This window comes from Salmo salar, chromosome 20 (assembly GCF_965601325.2).
Source record: "Salmo salar chromosome 20, fSalSal1, whole genome shotgun sequence".
Taxonomy (NCBI): Eukaryota; Metazoa; Chordata; class Actinopteri; order Salmoniformes; family Salmonidae; genus Salmo; species Salmo salar.
The window spans coordinates 6,340,997-6,362,655 of record NC_138310.1 but is presented as its reverse complement, the minus strand read 5'-3'; the positions used below and the strand labels follow the sequence as shown (position 1 = coordinate 6,362,655).

The following is a 21,659-nucleotide window of genomic DNA, read 5'->3' as shown; positions in this document are numbered from 1 at the left end:
GAACTCTTCCAAGTCAAGGTAATGTCACCGGCATCGTATTGAACAGACCAAGGAGCAGCATGAATAGTGCTCATTCTTGATACTTTAATGAGAAACACTTTACAAAATAACAAACAACCAACAGTTCCGTCAGGTACAATAATTAAACGGAAAATAACCACCCACAAAACCCAAAGGAAAACAGGCTCCCTAAGTATGGCTTCCAATCAGAGACAACGAAAGACACCTGCCTCTGATTGGAAACCATACTCGGCCAAACATGGAAAACGAAACATAGAAATAGAAAACTAGAACAAATTCCCCTAGAACCAAAAAAAACCAAAACACACACAACAACCCCCCTGCCACGCCCTGACCATTCTACTATGGCAAATTACCCTTTTCACTGGTCAGGACGTGACAGGTAAGCTTTTGGTATTACTAATTTATTGCCACCGGGGCCCGCCAGTGTAACTGCTTACTGCTTACTGCTTACTGTAACGTTACTGCATGATTGTAGCGGGTTTACAAACGTGTTAGTTCTATTAGCTATGCTGACTATGACGTTACTTTAGCTAATATGGTGACAACATGTAGGCTGTGTGTAGCGATTTGGCTTGGAAAGGTTTTTTCCCCTTGTCACACAAGCATGGCAAGGGAAGAGGTGAGCGAAGGGAAGAGGTGAGCGGAGTATAGCGCATAGATGCGGCAAGGAATACAAAGTGGCTGCTATCAAAGTAAAATGTGTTTACGTGTGATCTGAGGTGTATTCAGGGAGGCCAGTGCCCTTGTGACAACAATTTTGGACCCCCTTGTGGCCCCCCTAAATGTGGAGTATGAAATAATTTTTACATAACTAATTTTTGCTATCGTTCTTTTTTTACATCCGTTATTAGACAGTGGCAACGCGGAACACTAATGATTATGAACATGGTCTTTTGCCTGCTAATGCCTGCAATGCAGTGAAGAAAACAATATGACAACAATAACGTCTAATGTAACTGGCCCCTCTAACAGTACAACTGGCCCCAGCGCGGCCCCCCCAGTTGAAATGGTCTAGAACCGCCACTGGTAGCAACCTCATGATGGGTATAGAGAAAATTCTGAGTATCATGTAGTAGCCTAAACCTATCGCTGTTACATTGAACTGGGTGAATGGAATATGAATGAAAGTCATCCAATATGCTGTAATAGAAATAAGGCCACGCTCATGAAAAAACAATATTCCTCCCTCATATTAAAATGCACTGATCGCCACTGGTACTGCTGTATACAAAATAAACACAGTACATTACACACTCAACATAATATATATATTGCACTCATATTGATGTGGTAATACAAGCTTTAAAAGGCTACGTCTTTAGGCTAAAGTGTACCCTATATTTTCCCAGGCCACATCCACATTCCAGTAACAAATTAGTTATGGTCTCTCACCCGCAAACAGGGCGATGTTAGAGTGTTTGGCATCGTATGGGCACCGTGCCATCCCACTGATCTCCTCCCCTAGATGTTCCATGGTGTCCATCTGCAGTGGGGGAAGGGAAGAAGGTCAGAGGAAAATCCACCCAAAAGCTACCAGTCACCCCATCCCATCCCAACCCAACCCATCCAAACCACAACCCAACCCTATCCTCATTGGAAAATGATGTTATTGTGTTAAATATGGCACCATATTCCACACAACATTGCAGCAGTAGTGGCAGTGGCTGAGTATCATATCCGGGTGAAAGGTCAGTTACCTCCCCCATGGGTGCCCGTGTCATCCCCAGTAGGCATGAGTCTTTCATACGGGGCATAGGTCAAGATCACTGTATGCTAACAAAGCTAACAAAGTTAGCATACTCTTGACAAAGACTGCAGCTTGCCAAGAAAGGCGAAGTGCTTACACTGCCCTTTTTGGTCTCTAAACAGGTCATTTTATTTTCTATTCCTGTCTCGGTGGAAACAGCTATCATCTGCCCACTAAAAAGGTCACACACACTCTCACTAAGTGCAGAAAACCCTGCCAGAGAAATAGATGAAGCTGTTTGGGCAGTGAAAATGACTCGTGACCTTTTATTAAGACAACTAACACCAGCAGTGGATTTTTCTCTCGGCTATCAAGATATGAATAATTGTATAAACAGAGACCCATTAAAGGATACACATTTTTTGAGACAGGAAATTGCAATTACATTTATTTTCTATTAAAGATATGGCGTAGCTAGTCTGAGGGCACTCATTTCAACTGTATCACTGTGGGTGTTGATGCACTATGCTGTCACTGTGGGTGTTGAGGCACTATGCCTGAGTCTCTTGGACTGTCTGTTACTTGGACTGGGTTCTGCTGCAGCATTGGTGGAGGGAGGGAGGCCCCCCTTCTGCCTGTTTAATTTCACAGTGGCAATGACCTCTGTCTACTGTGGGCTTGGCTCTCTGTCAGTGATATATTCCTGCAGTTTGAATAGGAGGAAGAGACTCCAAGGCAGTTGGGAGATATATGAGGTCAATCCACTATCAAACAGCAAGGAGAAAAGGGATACACAATGATGTTCTTGCTCCTGAAGACATTCTTTGATTTTTCCATAAACAATTAGAAACATGGAAAGCTATACCTAACCTTGAGGATATAAATTAATTCATTAACTCAATAATTAAAGCCCGATATGAAAATTAATAATACAAATACAAAATAAAGACATCTCTAGCATGGCCTTCAGGTGGTTGCTTCCACAGTGGAAAGGGGTCTTGTAAGTCGTTGCATGTCTATGTTGCTATCCTATTGGGTTTATCACTGCTATGGGAAATCATAGTGTGCACAATTTCAGTGCAATGACTCTCCCGCTAAGACAGTCACACTCCATTTCTCTGCTGCCTGTCGGGCTAGGGCTGAGGCTGAGGCTTTACACCATGGCTGATCTATATCACCTGGGCCTTCTCAGGACTGTTCCCCTGCTCCGCCCAGCAACATGTGACGTAATGGACACCCATAGAATATCAGGCAGCTAGGGAGGGAGGCTTTATTACACAAAGCAAGCTGGACCTTAGCTCAGGGGAGCGGCCCATGGCTGCCAAGGTGTCTGTCTGAGCGTCCCTCAGGAGTGTGGGGAAGGGTGTGGGGTGTTGCTGCCGTTGACAGCAACATTTGTATAGCCCTCCCCCCTCCCCGTGGCTCTGATTAATGTGGGATGAGGTTGGCCCCGAAACAGAAGCTCTTTCAGGCCTGTCAGGTCGGCGAGATGGTGAGGCAAACTGTGGCCAAGGTGGATGCATGCGCACACATACTCTCTCCCCCTTGATCAAAACCAGGCTGAGCATTGAGGAGTGGACGCACCTCAAAAGCCTGGAATCGGTCGGCTGGGAGAGCCTGGCAATGGCCTACAGCCAACAGGCACAGCCTGTTCATTTCACCTCTTCCCCATAACGTTTACACATTTTACAGCGCCACTCGTTAAGTGTTACGGTATGTCAGTGAGGATGTCAGCTTTCCGCAGACAATATACCAGTAATAACAATTAAAAGGGTCTGAAATGGGAGCAGAGGAACTGTAAAAATAACCATGCCTATAAAATTTGTGCATACACTCAAGAATGCTCAAGTGAGAACACAAGCCTTTTCTGTGCTTTGTTGAGACCAAAAACCCAATGAAGCAAAGAGTCTTGTTCAGCGGTAAACATACCTCACGATAAACAACAAATCCCTGATCCCCAACAACACCGTCAAATCAAGTCTACTGTGGCACCAATTTATTTCCCAACATGCCAACAACAACTGCCTTCTAGAGATATCTTTCCTAAGGATGACATATAAGGGGAAAGGGGGATACCTAGTCAAGTGAATGCATTCAACTGAAATGTGTCTTCCGCATTTAACCCAAACCCTCTGATTCAGAGAGGTGGCAGGGGGCTGCCTTAATCAGATGGTGCTCCTCTCTAAAGAAGACAGGCTTAATAATTCTGCCAAAGCCAAAGCCAAAGCCAAAGCCAAATCTTGAAACTATTCCAAAAATGCCTTGACAACCGTGGTGGCCGCCTGTCTTGATTAGAGCATCATATTTCAATATAACTGCTATGACTATGTCAGCCTAGGTTTACCTGCTTTTAAATCAAACATGACAAACTACATGTAGAAAAAGAGACAGATCTGACATGGGCTTTTGAAAGTAATCCATCAATGTCCATCTCTCCACAACTCTTCTCCTTTACGTTGTACCCATATTGGTGAAATACAGCACTGTGTGTGTAGCATATTCTTAACAGGTGAAGTCAGAGCATGGGTAGTAGTGAGCAATGCGAGCTGTACCTTGTAAGTTCGACAGGAGGGGTTGAAAGCATTTGTTCCGCATACAAACAAGGTGTCATCGTTTTGCTGCAGGAGGACCTTGATGAAATTGTGACATTCATCCTTGGGGAGAAAAGGGAGAAAAAAATGTTAATTGTGACTGATCCATTCTTGTGCTGAATAGAAACTAGAGCGAAACGACATTGACAGCTACGTTCAAAGAAATTAATGATGGCGACTGACTAGTTTATGTTCATGGAATGCTATTAACTGTACAGTATATTATTTGATGAGAATGTCAAATGCACGGAAAACAAAAACATGCACAATAACATGAATTACACAATAAAGGAAATGGGTGGATTTGTCCATGCCATAATAAAAAAATAACAGGTAAATATTCATTTCACGATAGAGTATTCATATAGAAGCATTTGAAACAGCAAGGCATTCTGAGATGACATAAGTAGGTTTAAATGAATATGCACTTGCATTTTCCTGGTAAGGTCCCATGGTCAAGAAAACCTCCTGGCCCTAGTTATTATTATGCATTCTGTGACATTCAGTACATTGAGGAGAGGGAGAATAAGTAGATCAGTAGTCTGTACCTTGTGCTTCCCCTTCATTCGGCAGGTGTCCACATCTGCCTGTCTGGACTTCCATGTCAGTTTCTGTGGAGAGTAAATTGATGGGGAATCAATTGAGATCTCTGCTTAGTTACCATGGTCATCATTCCTCAAGAGAGCCAGAGCCCGGCCCGGAGCACCAGGCAGTCACCTCGCACGATTGGCTGCACTCTGCTTGTGCCCAGTGGGTCCTCTCAAGGCTGCTCTGAAGCCAGCGAGCTGCCATTCCACAGCAGAGTAGCCTCTACTACAGCTACAGTACAGTGTTAGTGTTTGGAGCCTGGCCACTGATTAAAGACTACTGCTAAACAGGCTCTCGGTGATCAATCTCTCTGTCTCAGATTCCGGCTTGCTCTTATTATTTGCCACAACTAGGTGGATCACACAAACACAGAGGAGACACTGAGGTTGGAGGTTGGGGGATGTTACATACAGTGGGGAGAACAAGTATTTGATAACCTGCAAAATCGGCAGTGTTTCCTACTTACAAAGCACGTAGAGGTCTGTCATTTTTATCATAGGTACACTTCAACTGTGAGAGACGGAATCTAAAACAAAAATCCAGAAAATCACATTGTATGATTTTTAAGTAATTCATTTGCATTTTATTGCATGACATAAGTATTTGATACATCAGAAAAACAGAACTTAATATTTGGTACAGAAACCTTTGTTTGCAATTACAGAGATCATACGTTTCTTGTAGTTCTTGACCAGGTTTGCACACACTGCAGCAGGGATTTTGGCCCACTCCTCCATACAGACCTTCTCCAGATCCATCAGGTTTCGGGGCTGTCGCTGGGCAATATGGACTTTCAGCTCCCTCCAAAGATGTTCTATTAGGTTCAGGTCTGGAGACTGGCTAGGCCACTCCAGGACCTTGAGATGCTTCTTACGGAGCCACTCCTTAGTTGCCCTGGCTGTGTGTTTCGGGTCGTTGTCATGCTGGAAGACCCATCCACGACCCATCTTCAATGCTCTTACTAAGGGAAGGAGGTTGTTGGCCAAGATCTCGCGATACATGGCCCCATCCATCCTCCCCTCAATATGGTGCAGTCGTCCTGTCCCCTTTGCAGAAAAGCATCCCCAAAGAATGATGTTTCCACCTCCATGCTTCACGGTTGGGATGGTGTTCTTGGGGTTGTACTCATCCTTCTTCTTCCTCCAAACACGGTGAGTGGAGTTTAGACCAAAAAGCTCTATTTTTGTCTCATCAGACCACATGACCTTCTCCCATTCCTCCTCTGGATCATCCAGATGGTCATTGGCAAACTTCAGATGGGCCTGGACATGCGCTGGCTTGAGCAGGGGGACCTCGATTTTAATCCATGACAGCGTAGTGTGTTACTAATGGTTTTCTTTGAGACTGGTCCCAGCTCTCTTCAGGTCATTGACCAGGTCCTTCCGTGTAGTTCTGGGCTGATCCCTCACCTTCCTCATGATCATTGATACCCCACGAGGTGAGATCTTGCATGGAGCCCCAGACCGAGGGTGATTGACCGTCATCTTGAACTTCTTCCATTTTCTAATAATTGTGCCAACAGTTGTTGCCTTCTCACCAAGCTGCTTGCCTATTGTCCTGTAGCCCATCCCAGCCTTGTGCAGGTCTACAATTTTATCCCTGATGTCCTTACACAGCTCTCTGGTCTTGGCCTGTTCAAACAGGTGCAGTTAATACAGGTAATGAGTGGAGAACAGGAGAGCTTCTTAAAGAAAAACTAACAGGTCTGTGAGAGCCGGAATTCTTACTGGTTGGTAGGTGATTAAATACTTATGTCATGCAATAAAATGCAAATTAATAACTTAAAAATGATACAATGTGATTTTCTGGATTTTTGTTTTAGATTACGTCTCTCACAGTTGAAGTGTACATATGAAAAAAATTACAAACCTCTACATGCTTTGTAAGTAGGAAAACCTGCAAAATTGTCAGTGTATCAAATACTTGTTCTCCCAACTGTATGTACATAAATCTAATTTTTACATTTACATTTAACATTTTTTACGTCATTTAGCAGACGCTCTTATCCAGAGCGACTTACAGTAGTGAATGCATACATTTCATACATTTTTTTTCTTTCTGTGCTGGCCCCCCGTGGGAATCGAACCCACAACCCTGGTGTTGCAAACACCATGCTCTACCAACTGAGCTACAGGGAAGGCCCTATCTCAGGTTTCTCTCTTGGCCCCGTCCCGCTGACCAGCAATGACGCATGTGGGTTGGTGCCTGATAGGATAACGTGCTTAGTGGGGTCACAGCGTTGCAGTGTCTCACGCCAGACAAGCCGCTGGAGCGGGACTGGACAGGACGGCCCGCCAGGTAATTAGGCGAGTGTTCGGTACGGTCACCCAGAGGACGGCACAGAACAACACGTCTTCCCCCAAAAAATACTCACCTTGCTGAAAAAGATCTCCTCGGAGTTGGCGGTGTCTGTATCCAGTGCGTATATGTGATCCCTGAAAGAGAGGAAATAGACAGGCACTCAACAACAACAATTCAACCATTTCTCCACCAGTAAATCTTAAACGGTTCATATTTGTCTAAACTTTGTTCAAACTGGAAAAAAATAACAATATACAAAGGGGCTATTTACTCTGTCAGACAGAAGCAGTCAACAAAAGTTTACAGTGCTGCTGCCGCCCAGACAAAAGCCTCTTTGTTCATGGGAAAGGTTTGTTTGGGGGGGGGGGGGGGGGGGTGGTTGCCAAGTCACTCTATGCTGTTCAGGTCAATTAAGCATTATGTTCAGCCATAGGAAATCTATACTAACACTCATTAAAGTGCAGACAAGACCTATGTGTTTCACTGGTAATACAGACTTTCCTACTCGCATATGGAACACATAAACTCAGGAGTTAACTACCTTTCTGCCAGACTGTGTTTACTGACCATGAAGAAAGGCTCTGAGAGTGATTGACACGCTTGTTTGTGGAGGGAAAGGTGACCGTGCTTAACGCTTTAACCACTTTTGAGATTCATTTTTTTGAGATGACTGTGTGAATGTAGTTTTAATCAAATTCTGTAACAGACACTGTCTGACTTGGGCTTTAATTATGACTCCCAACCTGCACAGAAGTTTGCTGGAGTCTGGAGGAAAAGCAATTCTGAAATTAATCCACTTATATGAGTTTCCTGGGGCTCCGGCATCTCCTAGATCAGTGGTTCCCAAAATGTTTTATAGCCCCGTACCCCTTCAAATGTTCAACCTCCAGCCGTGTACCACCTCTAGCACCAGGGTCAGCGCACTCTCAAATGTTGTTTTTTGCCATCATTGTAAGCCTGTCACACACACGCTATACGATAAATTTATTAAACATAAGATTGAGTGTGAGTTTTTGTCACAATGCGGCTCGTGGGAAGTGATAAAGAGCTCTTATAGGACCAGGGCACAAATAATAATATAGTAATAGTCAATCATTTGCTCTTTATTTAACCATCTTACATATAAAACCTTATTTACATCCATTGGTATAAAACCTTAAATCTCTGAAACTGGAAACACTTATCTCCCTCACTAGCTTTAAGCACCAGCTGTCAGAGCAGCTCACAGATCACTGCACCTGTACATAGCCCATCTATAATTTAGCCCAAACTACTACCTCTTCCCCTACTGTATTTATTTATTTTATTTATTTTGCTCCTTTGCACCATATTATTTATATTTTATCTTTGAACTTTCTTCAAACTACAAATCTACCATTCCAGTGTTTTTCTTGCTATACTTTATTTACTTTGCCACCATGGCATTTTTTTTTGCCTTTACCTCCCTTATCTCACATCATTTGCTCACATTGTATATAGTCTTATTTTTTTTTCTTCTACTGCATCATTGATTGTATGTTGTTTTACTCCATGTGTAACTCTGTGTTTTTGTATGTTGTCGAACTGCTTTGCTTTATCTTGGCCAGGTCGCAATTGTAAATGAGAACTTGTTCTCAACTTGCCTACCTGGTTAAATAAAGGTGAAATAAATAAAATAAATAAAAATGTGTTTATCGAAAATTGTGAATAACTCACCACAGGTTAATGAGAAGGGTGTGCTTGAAAAGATGCACATAACTCTGCAATGTTGGGTTGTATTGGAGAGAGTCTCAGTCTTAAATCATTTTCCACACAGTCTGTGCCTGTATTTAGTTTTCATGCTAGTGAGGGCCAAGAATCCACTCTCACATACGTAGGTATGTGGTTGCAAAGGGGATCAGTGTCTTAACAGCGCAATTTGCCAAGGCAGGATACTCAGAGCACAGCCCAATCCAGAAATCTGGCAGTGTCTTCTGATGAAATAACATTTTCACAGAACCACTTGTTGCAATTTTGATGAGGTCTCTTGTTCAGATATCGGTAAGGGAACTGGAGGCAGGGCATGAAAGGGATAACGAATCCAGTTGTTTGTGTCATCCGTTTTGAGAAAGTACCTGCGTAATTACGCAACCTACTCACTCAGGTGCTTCGCTATATCACATTTGACATTGTCTGTAAGCTTGAGTTCATTTGCACACAAAAAAAATCATACAATGATGGAAAGACCTGTGTGTTGTCCTTGTTAATGCAGACAGAGAAGAGCTCCAACTTCTTAATCATAGCCTCAATTTTGTCCCGCACATTGAATATAGTTGCGGAGAGTCCCTGTAATCGTAAACTCAGATCATTCAGGTGAGAAAAAACATCACCCAGATAGGCCAGTCGTGTGAGAAACTCGGTTAATGTGATTGGATGTTAATTATTTGACTAGGCTACCTGTATTTGACATTGTGTTGTTAATTTGTTGAACACTAGATGGTTTAATTTAATTTTTGGCAGTGAAAGGAGGCTACTCAAGCAAGAAAAAAAACTCACCCAAATGTATAGCACCGTTGAAAAATATAAATGGACTGTTTGAAAATGTGAAGCAATTTTTTTTAACAAAAATATATATATTTTTAAATATATATAAAAAAAAAAATGGGAATCAGCCTAACCCTAAACCTAACCCCAGTTTGGGAATACCTGTCCAAGAGGATAAAACCTAAGTTATGTTATCAGCGCTACGTCGTAAATTGAATAGTTAATCTTGAGAGCGTAGCATTTGGAGAAGCTCCACCCTCTCTCTCTCTCTCTGGGCTGAGACAGTTGCAATGAAACTACACTACATTACCAAAAGTATGTGGACACCTGCTCGTTGAACATCTCATTCCAAAATCATGGGAATTAATATGGAGATGGTACCCCCTTTGCTGCCAAAACAGCCTCCACTCTTCTGGGAAGGCTTTCCACTAGATGTTGGAACATTGCTGCAGGGACTTGTTTCCATTCAGCCACAAGGACATTAGTGAGGTCAGGCACTGATGTTGGGCTGATTAGGCCTGGCTTACAGTTGGCGTTCCAATTCATCCCAAAGGTGTTCAATGGGGTTTAGGTCAGAAATCTGTGCAGGCCAGTCAAGTTCTTCTGCATCGACCTCGCTTTGTGCACAAGGGCGTTGTCATGAATGTTGTCACAAAGTAGGAAGCACAGAATTGTCTAGAATTTCATTGCATGATGTAGCGTTAAGATTTCCCTTCACTGGAACTAAGGGGCCTAGCCCAAACCATGAAAAACAGCCTGAGACCATTATTCCTCCCCCACCAAACTTTTCAGTTGGCACTATGCATTCGGGGCAGGTAGCGTTCTCGTTCATCGGAATGCCAAATTGTGAAACGTGATTCATCACTCCAGAGAACACATTTCCACTGCTACATAGACCAATGGCGGCGAGCTTTACACTACTCCAGCCAACGCTTGGCATTGCGCACAGTGATCTTAGGCTTGTGTGCAGCTGCTCGGCCATGGAAACCCATTACATAAAGCTCCCGATGAACAGTTCTTGTGCTGACGTTGCTTACAGGGGCAGTTTGGAACTCGGTAGTGAGTGTTACAACCGAGGACAGATGATTTTTACGCGCTACGTGCTTCAGCACTCGGCGACCCCGTTCTGTGAGCTTGTGTAGCTTACCACCGCGGCTGAGCCATTGTTGCTCCTAGACAACTTACAGTTGACCGGGGCAGCTCTAGCAGGGCAGAAATTTGACAAGCCGACTTGTTGGAAAGGTGGCATCCTATGACGGTGCCACTAGAAAGTCACTGAGCTCTTCATTAAGGCCATTCTACTGCCAATGTTTGTCTATGGAAATTGCATGGCTGTGTGCTCGATTTTATACACCTGTCCGTAACAGGTGTTGCAGAAAGACAAATCCACTAATTTGAAGGGGTGTCCACATACACTATATATACAAAAGTATCTTCTTTCTGGGAGAAAGTTCACTCTTATCTGCACTGGCAATTAATTGCACTGCACAGCTGCAACAAAAATTTGATTCAAGCTCGGGCCACAGACATCCTCCTCAAAATGTTCTTCATTAAGATTCTCTGGATTCTCTCTCCACCACATGCTTTGCCTAATTGATCCAAATTGGAGACATTGTTCCAAAAAGTCCATATTTCCAATCATTTGCTCCCTCCTGTTGATGTGGCCAGTGTTTCAGAGCCTAGTGATTCCAGCAGTCGAATCAGAGCAGAGCTCCAGCAGAGATAAGACAGAGCCAAGCCATGCGTCATGCAAACATCCTGGCAGGACAATGCTGGAGCTGTCTCTGTGTCAACACCAGCAGTCAAACACTGTCTGCACCTGGGCTCATGTCAGATCAAGTCCCCATTCATTTCCTGCTGGCCTCCATTCCTCCACTAAAAGATATGGTCGAGGTCTTAAATATACAGCAGGTCAGATCGCCTCTCATCTCCACTGCGCTCTATGTGGTAGTGTAACTTCTAAAATACATCTTGTAAATTTCCATGGTACAGTATATTAGCCGTAGTACATTGGCCATATACCACAAACCCCCGAGGTGCCTTATTGCTATTATGAACTGGTTACCAATGTAATTAGACCAGTAAATAGCCATTGTTTGTCATACCCATGTTATACGGTCTGATATACAGTACCACGGCTTTCAGCCAATCAGCATTCAGGGCTTGCACAACCCGTTTTTTATGTGAAATTAATTACTGCGGAGTGGGCTCTGTACTTCCCGAAAATAGGTGCGTAAGAATGTTAGTTGGATGGAAGGTATGTAAATATCCACACGGCTCCAAACATTGAAAGTTGAAAGTAACGCTTTGGTGGGTCTAGGGGGAAAGAGGAGGACTTGGACATCGAACCATGAGAACAGAGGGGCTTTGTGCTAGGGAATGTCGTTTTCATAACACCCCATTTCTTCTGGGGGAACTGCAGGCCAGTGCGTTCCATCTGGTGACCCTTTGTGAAACAATCTCGCGCTCGGATGGCAGAAAGGGGGCCCTGATTAGTATGCATCCCACACCTATCGCCTCCAAATGGAACCCCCCCACCCCTCCTCCCCATATTCCACCCTCTTCATAACTAGATCATGTGTGGTAGGGGGGCATTGTACATTGTTTCACTCACATCCCAACACAAGTGTATGGGAGGGTAGAGAGGCAAAATGGGCACCATTACACTCAGGAGTGGCTTAAAGAGGAGCCTCATTGAGTATTTTCTGGCTGTCCTTTTGGCCGAGTCTTATTTACATTTTGTACAGGCAGAACACTGCAGTGGAAAAAATTACGGCCTGGTTCTGAGGCAGAGGAAGTGTAATCCGCGTCATTAACGGGCTTTAACAGGATTTGATGGTGACTAGAGTAATTGAGACCCATGCGCCTCCAGTGGGGCAGCCCAAAGAGACCTAGGGTTTTCAGGAGGACCGGGGATATGCTTTCACATGCACACAGGCAGACTTTCCCATTCCCACCCTTATTGAGGGGCGTAAACAGAGGGTGGGTGCCGTTGCCATGGTTAGTGGGAGTTGAGGGCAGGGAATGGTGACTATGCCCAGCATGCGGCATGACCTGGGTCTTGGGGTACCTGCTGGCTGCTATTGGCAGGCTAGCAGTGGTCGGTTGATCGTCTCTGCGGGCAGACACCAGGACAGAGCTTAAGTCCGGGCTAAGCCTCAGTGTCTGCTCTTCCTCTGATCACAGAGTCGGCCCTGGACAGGGCTAGCAAACACACGCCCACACAGCAGCACCACAAGAACACACTCAACATACAGCAGGGAGTATGCCTATGACAACCCATGCCAGGCTGAGTATGGGCAGTGCACAGAAGGAGCCAGACTGCCCTGAACATAAATCTTTTTGGTTGAAAAGACGTGAAAATATGTATTTTCAACATCTTGTGCTCACTGGGTGGTGACATTAATTCCCACGAGAATTTATTAGAATTCATGACAACATTGATGTATGCATACTTTAGCTTAGAAATATGGTCAATTAAAGCAGACAAATATTACAGCTATCTCATAATGTCATTGTTCATCACCATGAGAATTACTAGATAGGCCTATGACACAAATTGTTCTTAACTGACTTGCCTAGTTAAATAAAGGTTAAATAAATAAAAAATAAAATAGACTAAAAAGATATTACTTAAAAGTAAAATATTTGGTTTTCTTCCCACTAAGATATTAGACTAACAGCTAGTCAAACGTGTAATATCCTGGCATGTGGATTATGTCTTTAATAAAAAGGAATTGAGAAAATTATACAGAATATTAAACCAATCTACAACAGACATAAACTGAATGCATAATTATGGAAGAATTAACATATTACAAGCCACAAATTACTAAAGAGAATGACCTAATCAAGATTACTGTTTAAAACTACTCCCAAAAATACCAAATAATGTCAATTACAGCATATGCTGGAGCTCCAGCATTGCCAAAGATTACGTTTTTTTCTCCAGATTACAATTTTGGCGGTGGATATGTTTGCATGTCCTGCTGCTAAAAGAGCTTGTGGTGTTATTGCTAGCGTAAAACAAGAACCAAAAGGATGTATACCATTCACAAAATGGCCTGAAACAGAGTTGGGTTTTGGACACGGTTTCCACTGACCATCTGCAGGCTGCACACTGAGATGTTTGGTCTTCAGGCATGGCATAATGGCCATAACACTGGACCCTCAACACCTGGCCCTCAACACTGGTCCACAACAGACACATTTCACTGGGTTATGACTATACACCGGCAGCCCAATTCTGGCAAAAGAGCTGATCTGATTGGTCAAAAGACCAATTGTGACCCGATTCAGGAAACTAGGCATATGTCTCAAGTCACGACTTCACATGAGAGCCTTTTGAATGTAGTTTTTTTTATGCGTTTTTTGGGGGGGCAGAAATGCATTCTCGAACATGTGAACTTTCATGTGCCTTAATTAATATCAAACTTGTATGTCATCTGTAAATACGAATACAATTTTTAAATTACGAGCCTAGTTGGTTTAGCCACAGAGAAAGTCAGCAACCTTCCCGCTAGCCATGATTGGCTGAAATAATGAGTGTGCTCGACATGCCGAGAGATGAGTTTGGATTGGTCTGTGGTGTTGCATCTTGTGACTATAAAATGAGCTGCTCGTAATAGTATTTTTGAAAGATATAACGTTAGCCATGGAGAACTGCAAATATGCTTCTACTGCTCTCAATAGCATTGCTGCACTGAATTTATCAGGCACTATCGACAAAGGTCAGTGGGAAAAAGTTTTGATGGACTACTTTCTGGACGACGAATGCTGACTCTCTCACACTGAAAATAACACATTTTTGAAATCAGTGCAACACAAAGGGCCAAACAAGCTGTGCAAACTAAACAGAAACAACACAGGATGTCTTATAAAAGGGGTTGCAGTCTGCTGTGAAGCTTTCATCCACGTATACCGGTAAGAATCTAGTTACAGATTCAGATATTAACGTTATACGTTTCTAATTTTGTCAGAAAGTTGTTTTCATTGCAAGCTAAAGCTTGCTGTTAGCTAGCCAGCTGGAGTTCGATGGCTGGCTTGCTAACTAACATTAAACCTAACGTTATTTGTTTAACTTTAGCTTGCTATGACAATCGGTTTGTATTGCTAGTAACGTTACTCTATGGATTGGGATTATAGTTAATTTTTTAGCTAGCTAACGTTAACGTAACTTGTCTAAACGAAAGATCCCAAGTTAAAACTTGCTGTTAGCTAGCTAATGTTAGCTGAGGTTAGGTGGCTGGCTTGCTAGCTAACATTAACTTATGTGTATGAGGTGTGTGTAAATTTAGTGATGTATTCTCAGAATGCCATTTTGCATCGCTAGTTTTAGCCTAATATTTGCTAGCTAACATTGAACCTATTGGTTAACTTTAGCTAGCAATGACAATCGGTTTGTATTGCTAGTTAAAGCTTGCTGTTAGCGGGCCAGCTGACGTTAGATGTCTGGCTAGCTACAGTAGCTAACATTACCTGTGTGAACTGTGTGTAGTGATATAATGCTGACATCCTTCCTCCCACAGGAAGGGCGGCAGCGTAGCCTAGTGGTTAGAGTGGTGGACTTGTAACTGAAAGGTTGCAAGTTTGAGTCCTTGAGCTGACAAGGTACAAATCTGTCGTTCTGCCCATGAACAAGGCAGTTAACCCACTGTTCCTAGGCTGTCATTGAAAATAAGAATGTGTTCTTAACTGACTTGCCACACTTAAATAAAGGTGAAAAAAATAGATGGTCTTCCTGTAAAATCACCACCTGGATGCAGCTAGACAAACTGTCCTTTTGAGAAGATCAGGGAGTTTTGTGACGAAGAGGCTATGGACATCACATGCCCTGCACCAAAGTCAAGGGCAGGACAGAAACAGGCTCTCCGAATATAGATTCCCTTCATGTGTGGTTTGGACGGACCAGTCATCAGCACTATCTGCAGTGCCTCTATTCACATGACACTCTCCTAACACACACGCCATACACTGCTGCTACTATTTTTTGTTTATCCTGCTTCTCAGTCACTTTATCCCTGATTGTATGCATTTAACTACCTCGTCTATCACTGATATCGTTATTGATATTGTTCTTGTACATACTGTATATTGTACTTGTGTTGACACTATCTATTTCTGATATTGCTACTATGCAAGTAACCATTTGGCTGTACCGTTTACACCTTCGGTAGAGACAATCCACATAGCCAGACTTAGCAAAATATTGATATATAAAATGAATATTGATATGTGTGTTCGTAACATGATTTTGTGACATACCACATCAATATCATGTGATCGTATCAAGTGTCCACCACATAAATATATGGCACATGCGTCTGTTTATGTAATGTACATGTGCACCTCACTCAGGTTTCAATTCAATTTGCATGGAATACTATGTGATAAGTGCATGTGTAACAGTATATAAAGTATGCTAATGTACTGGTATGAAGGCACTTAAGTAAATACTTTAATGTACTACTATTTTGTGGTATTATTTTGTGGTATCTGTACATTCCTTTACTATTAATTTACATTTTTTACATTTTAGTCATTTAGCAGACACTCTTATCCAGAGTGACTTACAGTAGTGAATACATACATTTCATTTCATGCTTTTTTGTTTTTGTACTGGCCCCCCATGGGAATCAAACCCACAACCCTGGCGTTGCACACACCATGCTGGCGTTGCAAACACCATGCTCTACCAACTGAGTCACAGGGAAGACCTTGGCAACTTTCACTTCACTACATTCGTAAAGAAAATTCAGTACTTTTTACTCCATATAACAGAACTGATTTGGCAGGCGAAACCCCGAGGACAATCCATCTAGGAATGTATTTTTTGAGGTCATTGGACTTTTCAATGCTTTTCTATGGAAAAGTCTAATAATTAGGACCCAGATTGCAGTTCCCATGGCTTCCACTAGATGTCAATAGTCTTTAGAAATTGTTTCATGCTTGTTTTTTGAAAAATGAAGAAGTATTCGTATTGTTTCGAAGTATCCCTCAGAAGGACTCTAGTCTTTTGGCACGTGCTCCTCGTTCTTTTTCTCCGGTATTGAACACAGTTTATTTAGTCTTAAATTGTATGAATTATTTACATATTAGGGTAGCTGAGGTTGGATTAGAAACGTTGTTTGAATTGTTTGGACGAAGTTTACAGGTAACTTTTTAGATTCCTTGTTGGGTGAGTCTGTAGGCATGTTGGGTGAGTTTGAACAGGTGTATTTCTGAATCAAACGCGCCAAATAAATGGAAATTTTTGGGATATAAAGAAGGAATTTATCGAACAAAACGACCATTCATTGTGTAACTGGGACCCTTTGGATTGCAAAGATGAAGATCTTTATCGCTATTTCTGACTTTAGTTATGCCTCTGATTGGTTGGAAAATGTTTGTGGCGCGCTCCGGTGAGGGCGCGCACTTGGTTATTTATCTCCGGGAATGAACATACTATTTTCCGTCTTAAATTGTATAGTTTATTTACATATTAGGGTACCTGAGGATTGATTAGGAATGTTGTTTGACTTGTTTGGAGGAAGTATATTGGTAACGTTTGGGATTAATTTTGCATGCATTTTGAACGAGGGGAAACCGGTGGATTATTGAATGAAGCGCGCCAACTAAATTGACTTTTTGGGGAAATAAAGAAGGACTTTATCGAACAAAATGACCATTCATTGTAACTGGGACCCTTTGGATTGCAAAAAGATGAAGATCTTCAAAGGTAAGTGATTTATTTTATCTCTATTTGTGAGTTTTGTGACACCTGTGCAGGTTATGAATTCATGTTAATTCAGGAAGTGGGTGAGGCGCTGTCCTCAGACGATCAAATGCTATGCTTTCGCCGTAAAGCCTATTGTAAATCGGACAAAGCGGTTCAATTACCAAGATTCTAAGCTAAAGAATGGTCTATAACACTTGTATTTATATGAATGTTTAATATTACTACTTTTGTTTTTTGAATTTCGCGCTCTGCAATTTCACCGGATGTTGTCGAGGTGGGACGCTTGCGTCCCAATAATCCGAAAGAAGTTAAAGCATTTCTTTCATATAAATTTAGACAAGTGTGTCTGGGTAAGCGTCATCTAATATATTTTTTCAGGAATTTTTCATTATTGAAGGCTACTGCCACTTTTCATCTTAATCTTTACTACACTACTCACTGTTTAGTACATTTTGTAGCTCTGAGTTTCTACATTTATCTAATGTAAAAAATAAAAAATACAAAAATGTTGCTACATAAGACCGAATCCAGGTGGTGAGTAACAATTAGTGGAAAAATAATCCGAATTGGGCTGCCTGTGTAAAGGCAATTTATGGGCCTCTGCTGAGATCTGATTAGACAAAGTTTTCATTGTATTGTTTGTACGGTTGGCCTGTTGACTTACTCTGAATTCTGTTTTTGCAATGACCATCCAACTATGTGCTTTATACTGTTGGTCATCTAGTTGTTAATATTTGTTTGCGCTCAGCAATCTCGATGTCCACTTTGCTTTGGTGACATAATTCTATCGATTCAAAAAATTCTCCCAGTTAAAATCAATCTACTCTTCTCAACGACAGCAATTCCAACAATCCCTGTGTCACATTCCCCCCTCGCCATGTGTCCGTCGGAATTCCTGTCTCCTTTAAATATGCTAGTGAGAGACACACCTTGTTGTCCTCACACCACCCCCAATAATAAAACCCTCCCTTTCTCATTTCTCCCAGGCCTGGTATAGAGCAGGTGGGAGGCAGCAGTCAGACCAAAGGCTAGGACTCCAAAGCGCCCAACACCTCCTTAATGAACCACAGATGTGTTAAACAGTCCTGCTACTTAGGAACCAGGCTTCAATGGCCCCTTATTTTGTCGCGCTTTCAGAAAACAAAGCAACCCATTGTTGCTTTCAAAAGCATCCAATCAATCGACTATGTAATTAGGCCAATACAAAAAAAGACACAGATCCGTATCATCTGTATCCTCCAATGCATTGGAAAATGCTGTGGCTTTGTTCACATTGCAACATGTAAGGTCTATTATTTTATTTTTTTCACTGTCCAAGCAAGCTAGTACATTTGAGTTTCAGAAAAAGAATGATACACAATGAAATGAAATCAATATCCTTCCCCATGGAGAAAACTATTGATGCAGACTCTGGCATGTCTGTCAGACAACCTCATTTTCAACCTAGACCCTTTATTTATAGCCTGTGTTCAGTGGGGCCACAAGGTTGCAAGAAAGTTCTTTGAGGTGCTTGGAAGAACTTTTACAGCAAGACTGATAGACTATAATAATAAGATTAATACAAAGAGAAATAGCCACAAACAGTATCATACTTAAAAGAGAATATAGTTTATCCGCTGTGCACCTCTGTCTGCCGCAAGATACCAGTCTGGCTAAGTCAGTGTCTTTTTTTAAGTCTCTTCGACACACACATTTACATTAAATCAATGGAATTGTATTCAATGGATTTGAATCTAGTTGATTTTAACTGAATTGAACTGGCATATCTTGTTTTGGTTTTATATTTTATACCATTTCTTTGTGTGCGTATACACTTAAACAGAAATGGGATGTACAAAATTATTATTATTATTAATATGTTACTTCACCCCCCCCCCCCCCCCCCCCAAATACATTTCAATAATGAAATCAAAATAACATTCACATACAGTACAATGAAATTACCTGACATTACACAAGGAACGGCCTCACATTATTGGATTAAAATAGCATCACATATTCACAATTCATTGAAATCTCATCTGATATGACTTTGTGGGGAATATCAAAAACTGGAACTGATATGAGAGCTAGTGGCCTGCGAGAAAAATGTCAGGAACTGACCTGGCAGCGATATACAACGTTCGGTTCATTATTATGATGAGCTGGATATCCAGTTTGTGCCGTTGTGTATTGTTTCTTCCAGGTTTGTGACCAACGAAAGCCGGATACTGCTTTGTATCTGTGAGGAGGGGGAACAAAAACAATAAATATCAGAATCAATCCCCCCCTCCCCACACACACAGGCAATATGTTTTTTTTAAATCCTGATAGAAAGAAAGATCTTTCTGAGGTTGCTGGAGGATGCATGGCTGGGAGGAATATAGAGACTTCCCAAACAGAGAGAAAGCGCAATAAACCTATCTTAGCCTCATATGGTATTTACACTATCACACACTACATGAAAGCCCCAACAGGAAAATACAGGATTATCCTTTGATGTAGGGTGGGCTCCGTTTCAAATTCTGCTTTAACTCCTATTTTTTTTTATACCCTGGGCACCAAACTACATTCTACCTTCCAAAAGCACTCAGAGTGAAGGGGGGGGGGGGGGGGGCGGGGTTGGATAGCAGGGTGTTTGGGGGGAGTTGGAAACAGCTCGGGGTACTCACAGTTGCCATGTGAAATACTGATTGGCTCAGAGTCTTCCGGGAAGCCAGCCCTGGCAATCTTCAGTAGTGTGAAATACAGCAACAAGGCCTCAGACCTCATTGTAGCACTGCTGGTTCCTTCCTCGATAAGTTCTTAACTTTAGCCTGCAAAGAGAAGACAGAGAAGAAAAAAGATTATGGAACAAATACAGCATCTGAATTAGCTGTTTCTGTTTTTCATAGCGATGCAATCTGTCAGATATATATATATATATATATATATATATATATATATATATATATATATATATATATATATCAAGAGAGCTGCATTGCAAGCAATCAAACAACAATTGGATTAGCAGGGCAATATTATTCATAGAACGATGGCAGGCCGGGTCTTAATGAAGTAGACCTGTTGTGATTAACTGAGCAGCATCAGGAGTGGTAGTTCGACTGGACTGCATCCTGGCCAATATGCTGAATTAATTGTAGCGCTTCTATGATTGGATCCTGGTGTCTGGGCAGACTTAATAGGGCAGCACCATTTTTTTGTACATAATTATTACTAAGAGTTGGCCCCTGATTGCTAACTGTATTTACAACAGCCCGTGACCATGCTGGTGTTTCTTGTGTGTTGTGGCAACAAATTATCTCAATAAATCCTCCCTGACAATTACTGCAGCCTTAATCTAATCAAATATAAGCATTTAATTCAGAGACCTTTTATCCTGAGCCAAACGGTAGATGTTTTTTGGGGGGGTTGTATGATAAAAGTTGTTTATCCCCAGCACATTTGTTCACTGGCTCTGTATTGTTTGTTGGAGGAGAAAAAGAGGAAAATAGAAAGAGAGAGAGAGAGCGAGAGAGGGGAAGGATGGGTTCTCTCCAAGCTACTGTGAATCTCATTCAGAAAGAGAGTGAAAACATTATTCACTGGAAGATTCACTTTAACAGTGAGGAGAATACAAATAAAACCAAGGGAACGACCTTGGTCGTTGAATTTCCTTCTCGCTAAGGCTATTTTTTCCCTCACCTCACCTACTTTATAGACATGCTGGCACAACAATAGACAGGCCTGGGTATAAGCCCTTGGAATCTCTGTTAGCCCTGTGCATTTTCTTTTTTCAAACCAATATGAGATTCTGCACATAAACCACTATGGGGGCTGTTTTGTTTCATGAACCTTAACCAGGAAGTCGAGCAATAATTGATTGATGAGCAGGATGGGGCAGGAGACATGCCAGTGTTCCTATGGAACTGTCTATTGTAAATGACAAATGGAGTCGACAGAGCCAACAAACACAAAAGTAACACAGAATTGCTAACTGAATAATATACCATGAAATGATACATGGGAGCTGAATCGATTATGATGTTCCAGAAAACAGCTTTATCATTTCTAATTTAGACACTGCAGGGCACAATGCGGCATTGTTGTGCTTCCTAACTGCAGACAGTTCTTTCTGACAAATGAATGTTTGATAGTTAATCTTAGTCATCATAAATCATCTCACAGGACAGAGCTCAATTCACAACCAATCTCTTCATCATATCAAAACCATCCAACAGGGCATCATATAATAGCGAAAATAAATTGAGCACAAAATTATTTAACT

At 42.0% G+C, this 21,659-nt stretch overlaps 1 protein-coding gene across 5 annotated transcripts in view; it reads right to left on the bottom strand.

The window, feature by feature from the left end:
* LOC106580184 (semaphorin-6A) overlaps positions 1-21,659 on the bottom strand; it is a 102,169-nt gene that overhangs the window by 42,094 nt on the left and 38,416 nt on the right. For all 5 annotated transcript variants that reach the window (XM_014160957.3, XM_014160956.3, XM_014160960.3 and 2 more), the window contains 6 exons: positions 20,062-20,205; positions 19,514-19,631; positions 7,265-7,325; positions 4,851-4,913; positions 4,264-4,365; positions 1,417-1,507 (listed from right to left, as the gene is read on the bottom strand). In XM_014160957.3, the coding sequence (XP_014016432.1) occupies positions 1,417-1,507; positions 4,264-4,365; positions 4,851-4,913; positions 7,265-7,325; positions 19,514-19,631; positions 20,062-20,161 (535 nt within the window). In that variant the 5' untranslated portion in view covers positions 20,162-20,205. The remainder of the gene's footprint in view (positions 1-1,416; positions 1,508-4,263; positions 4,366-4,850; positions 4,914-7,264; positions 7,326-19,513; positions 19,632-20,061; positions 20,206-21,659) is intronic.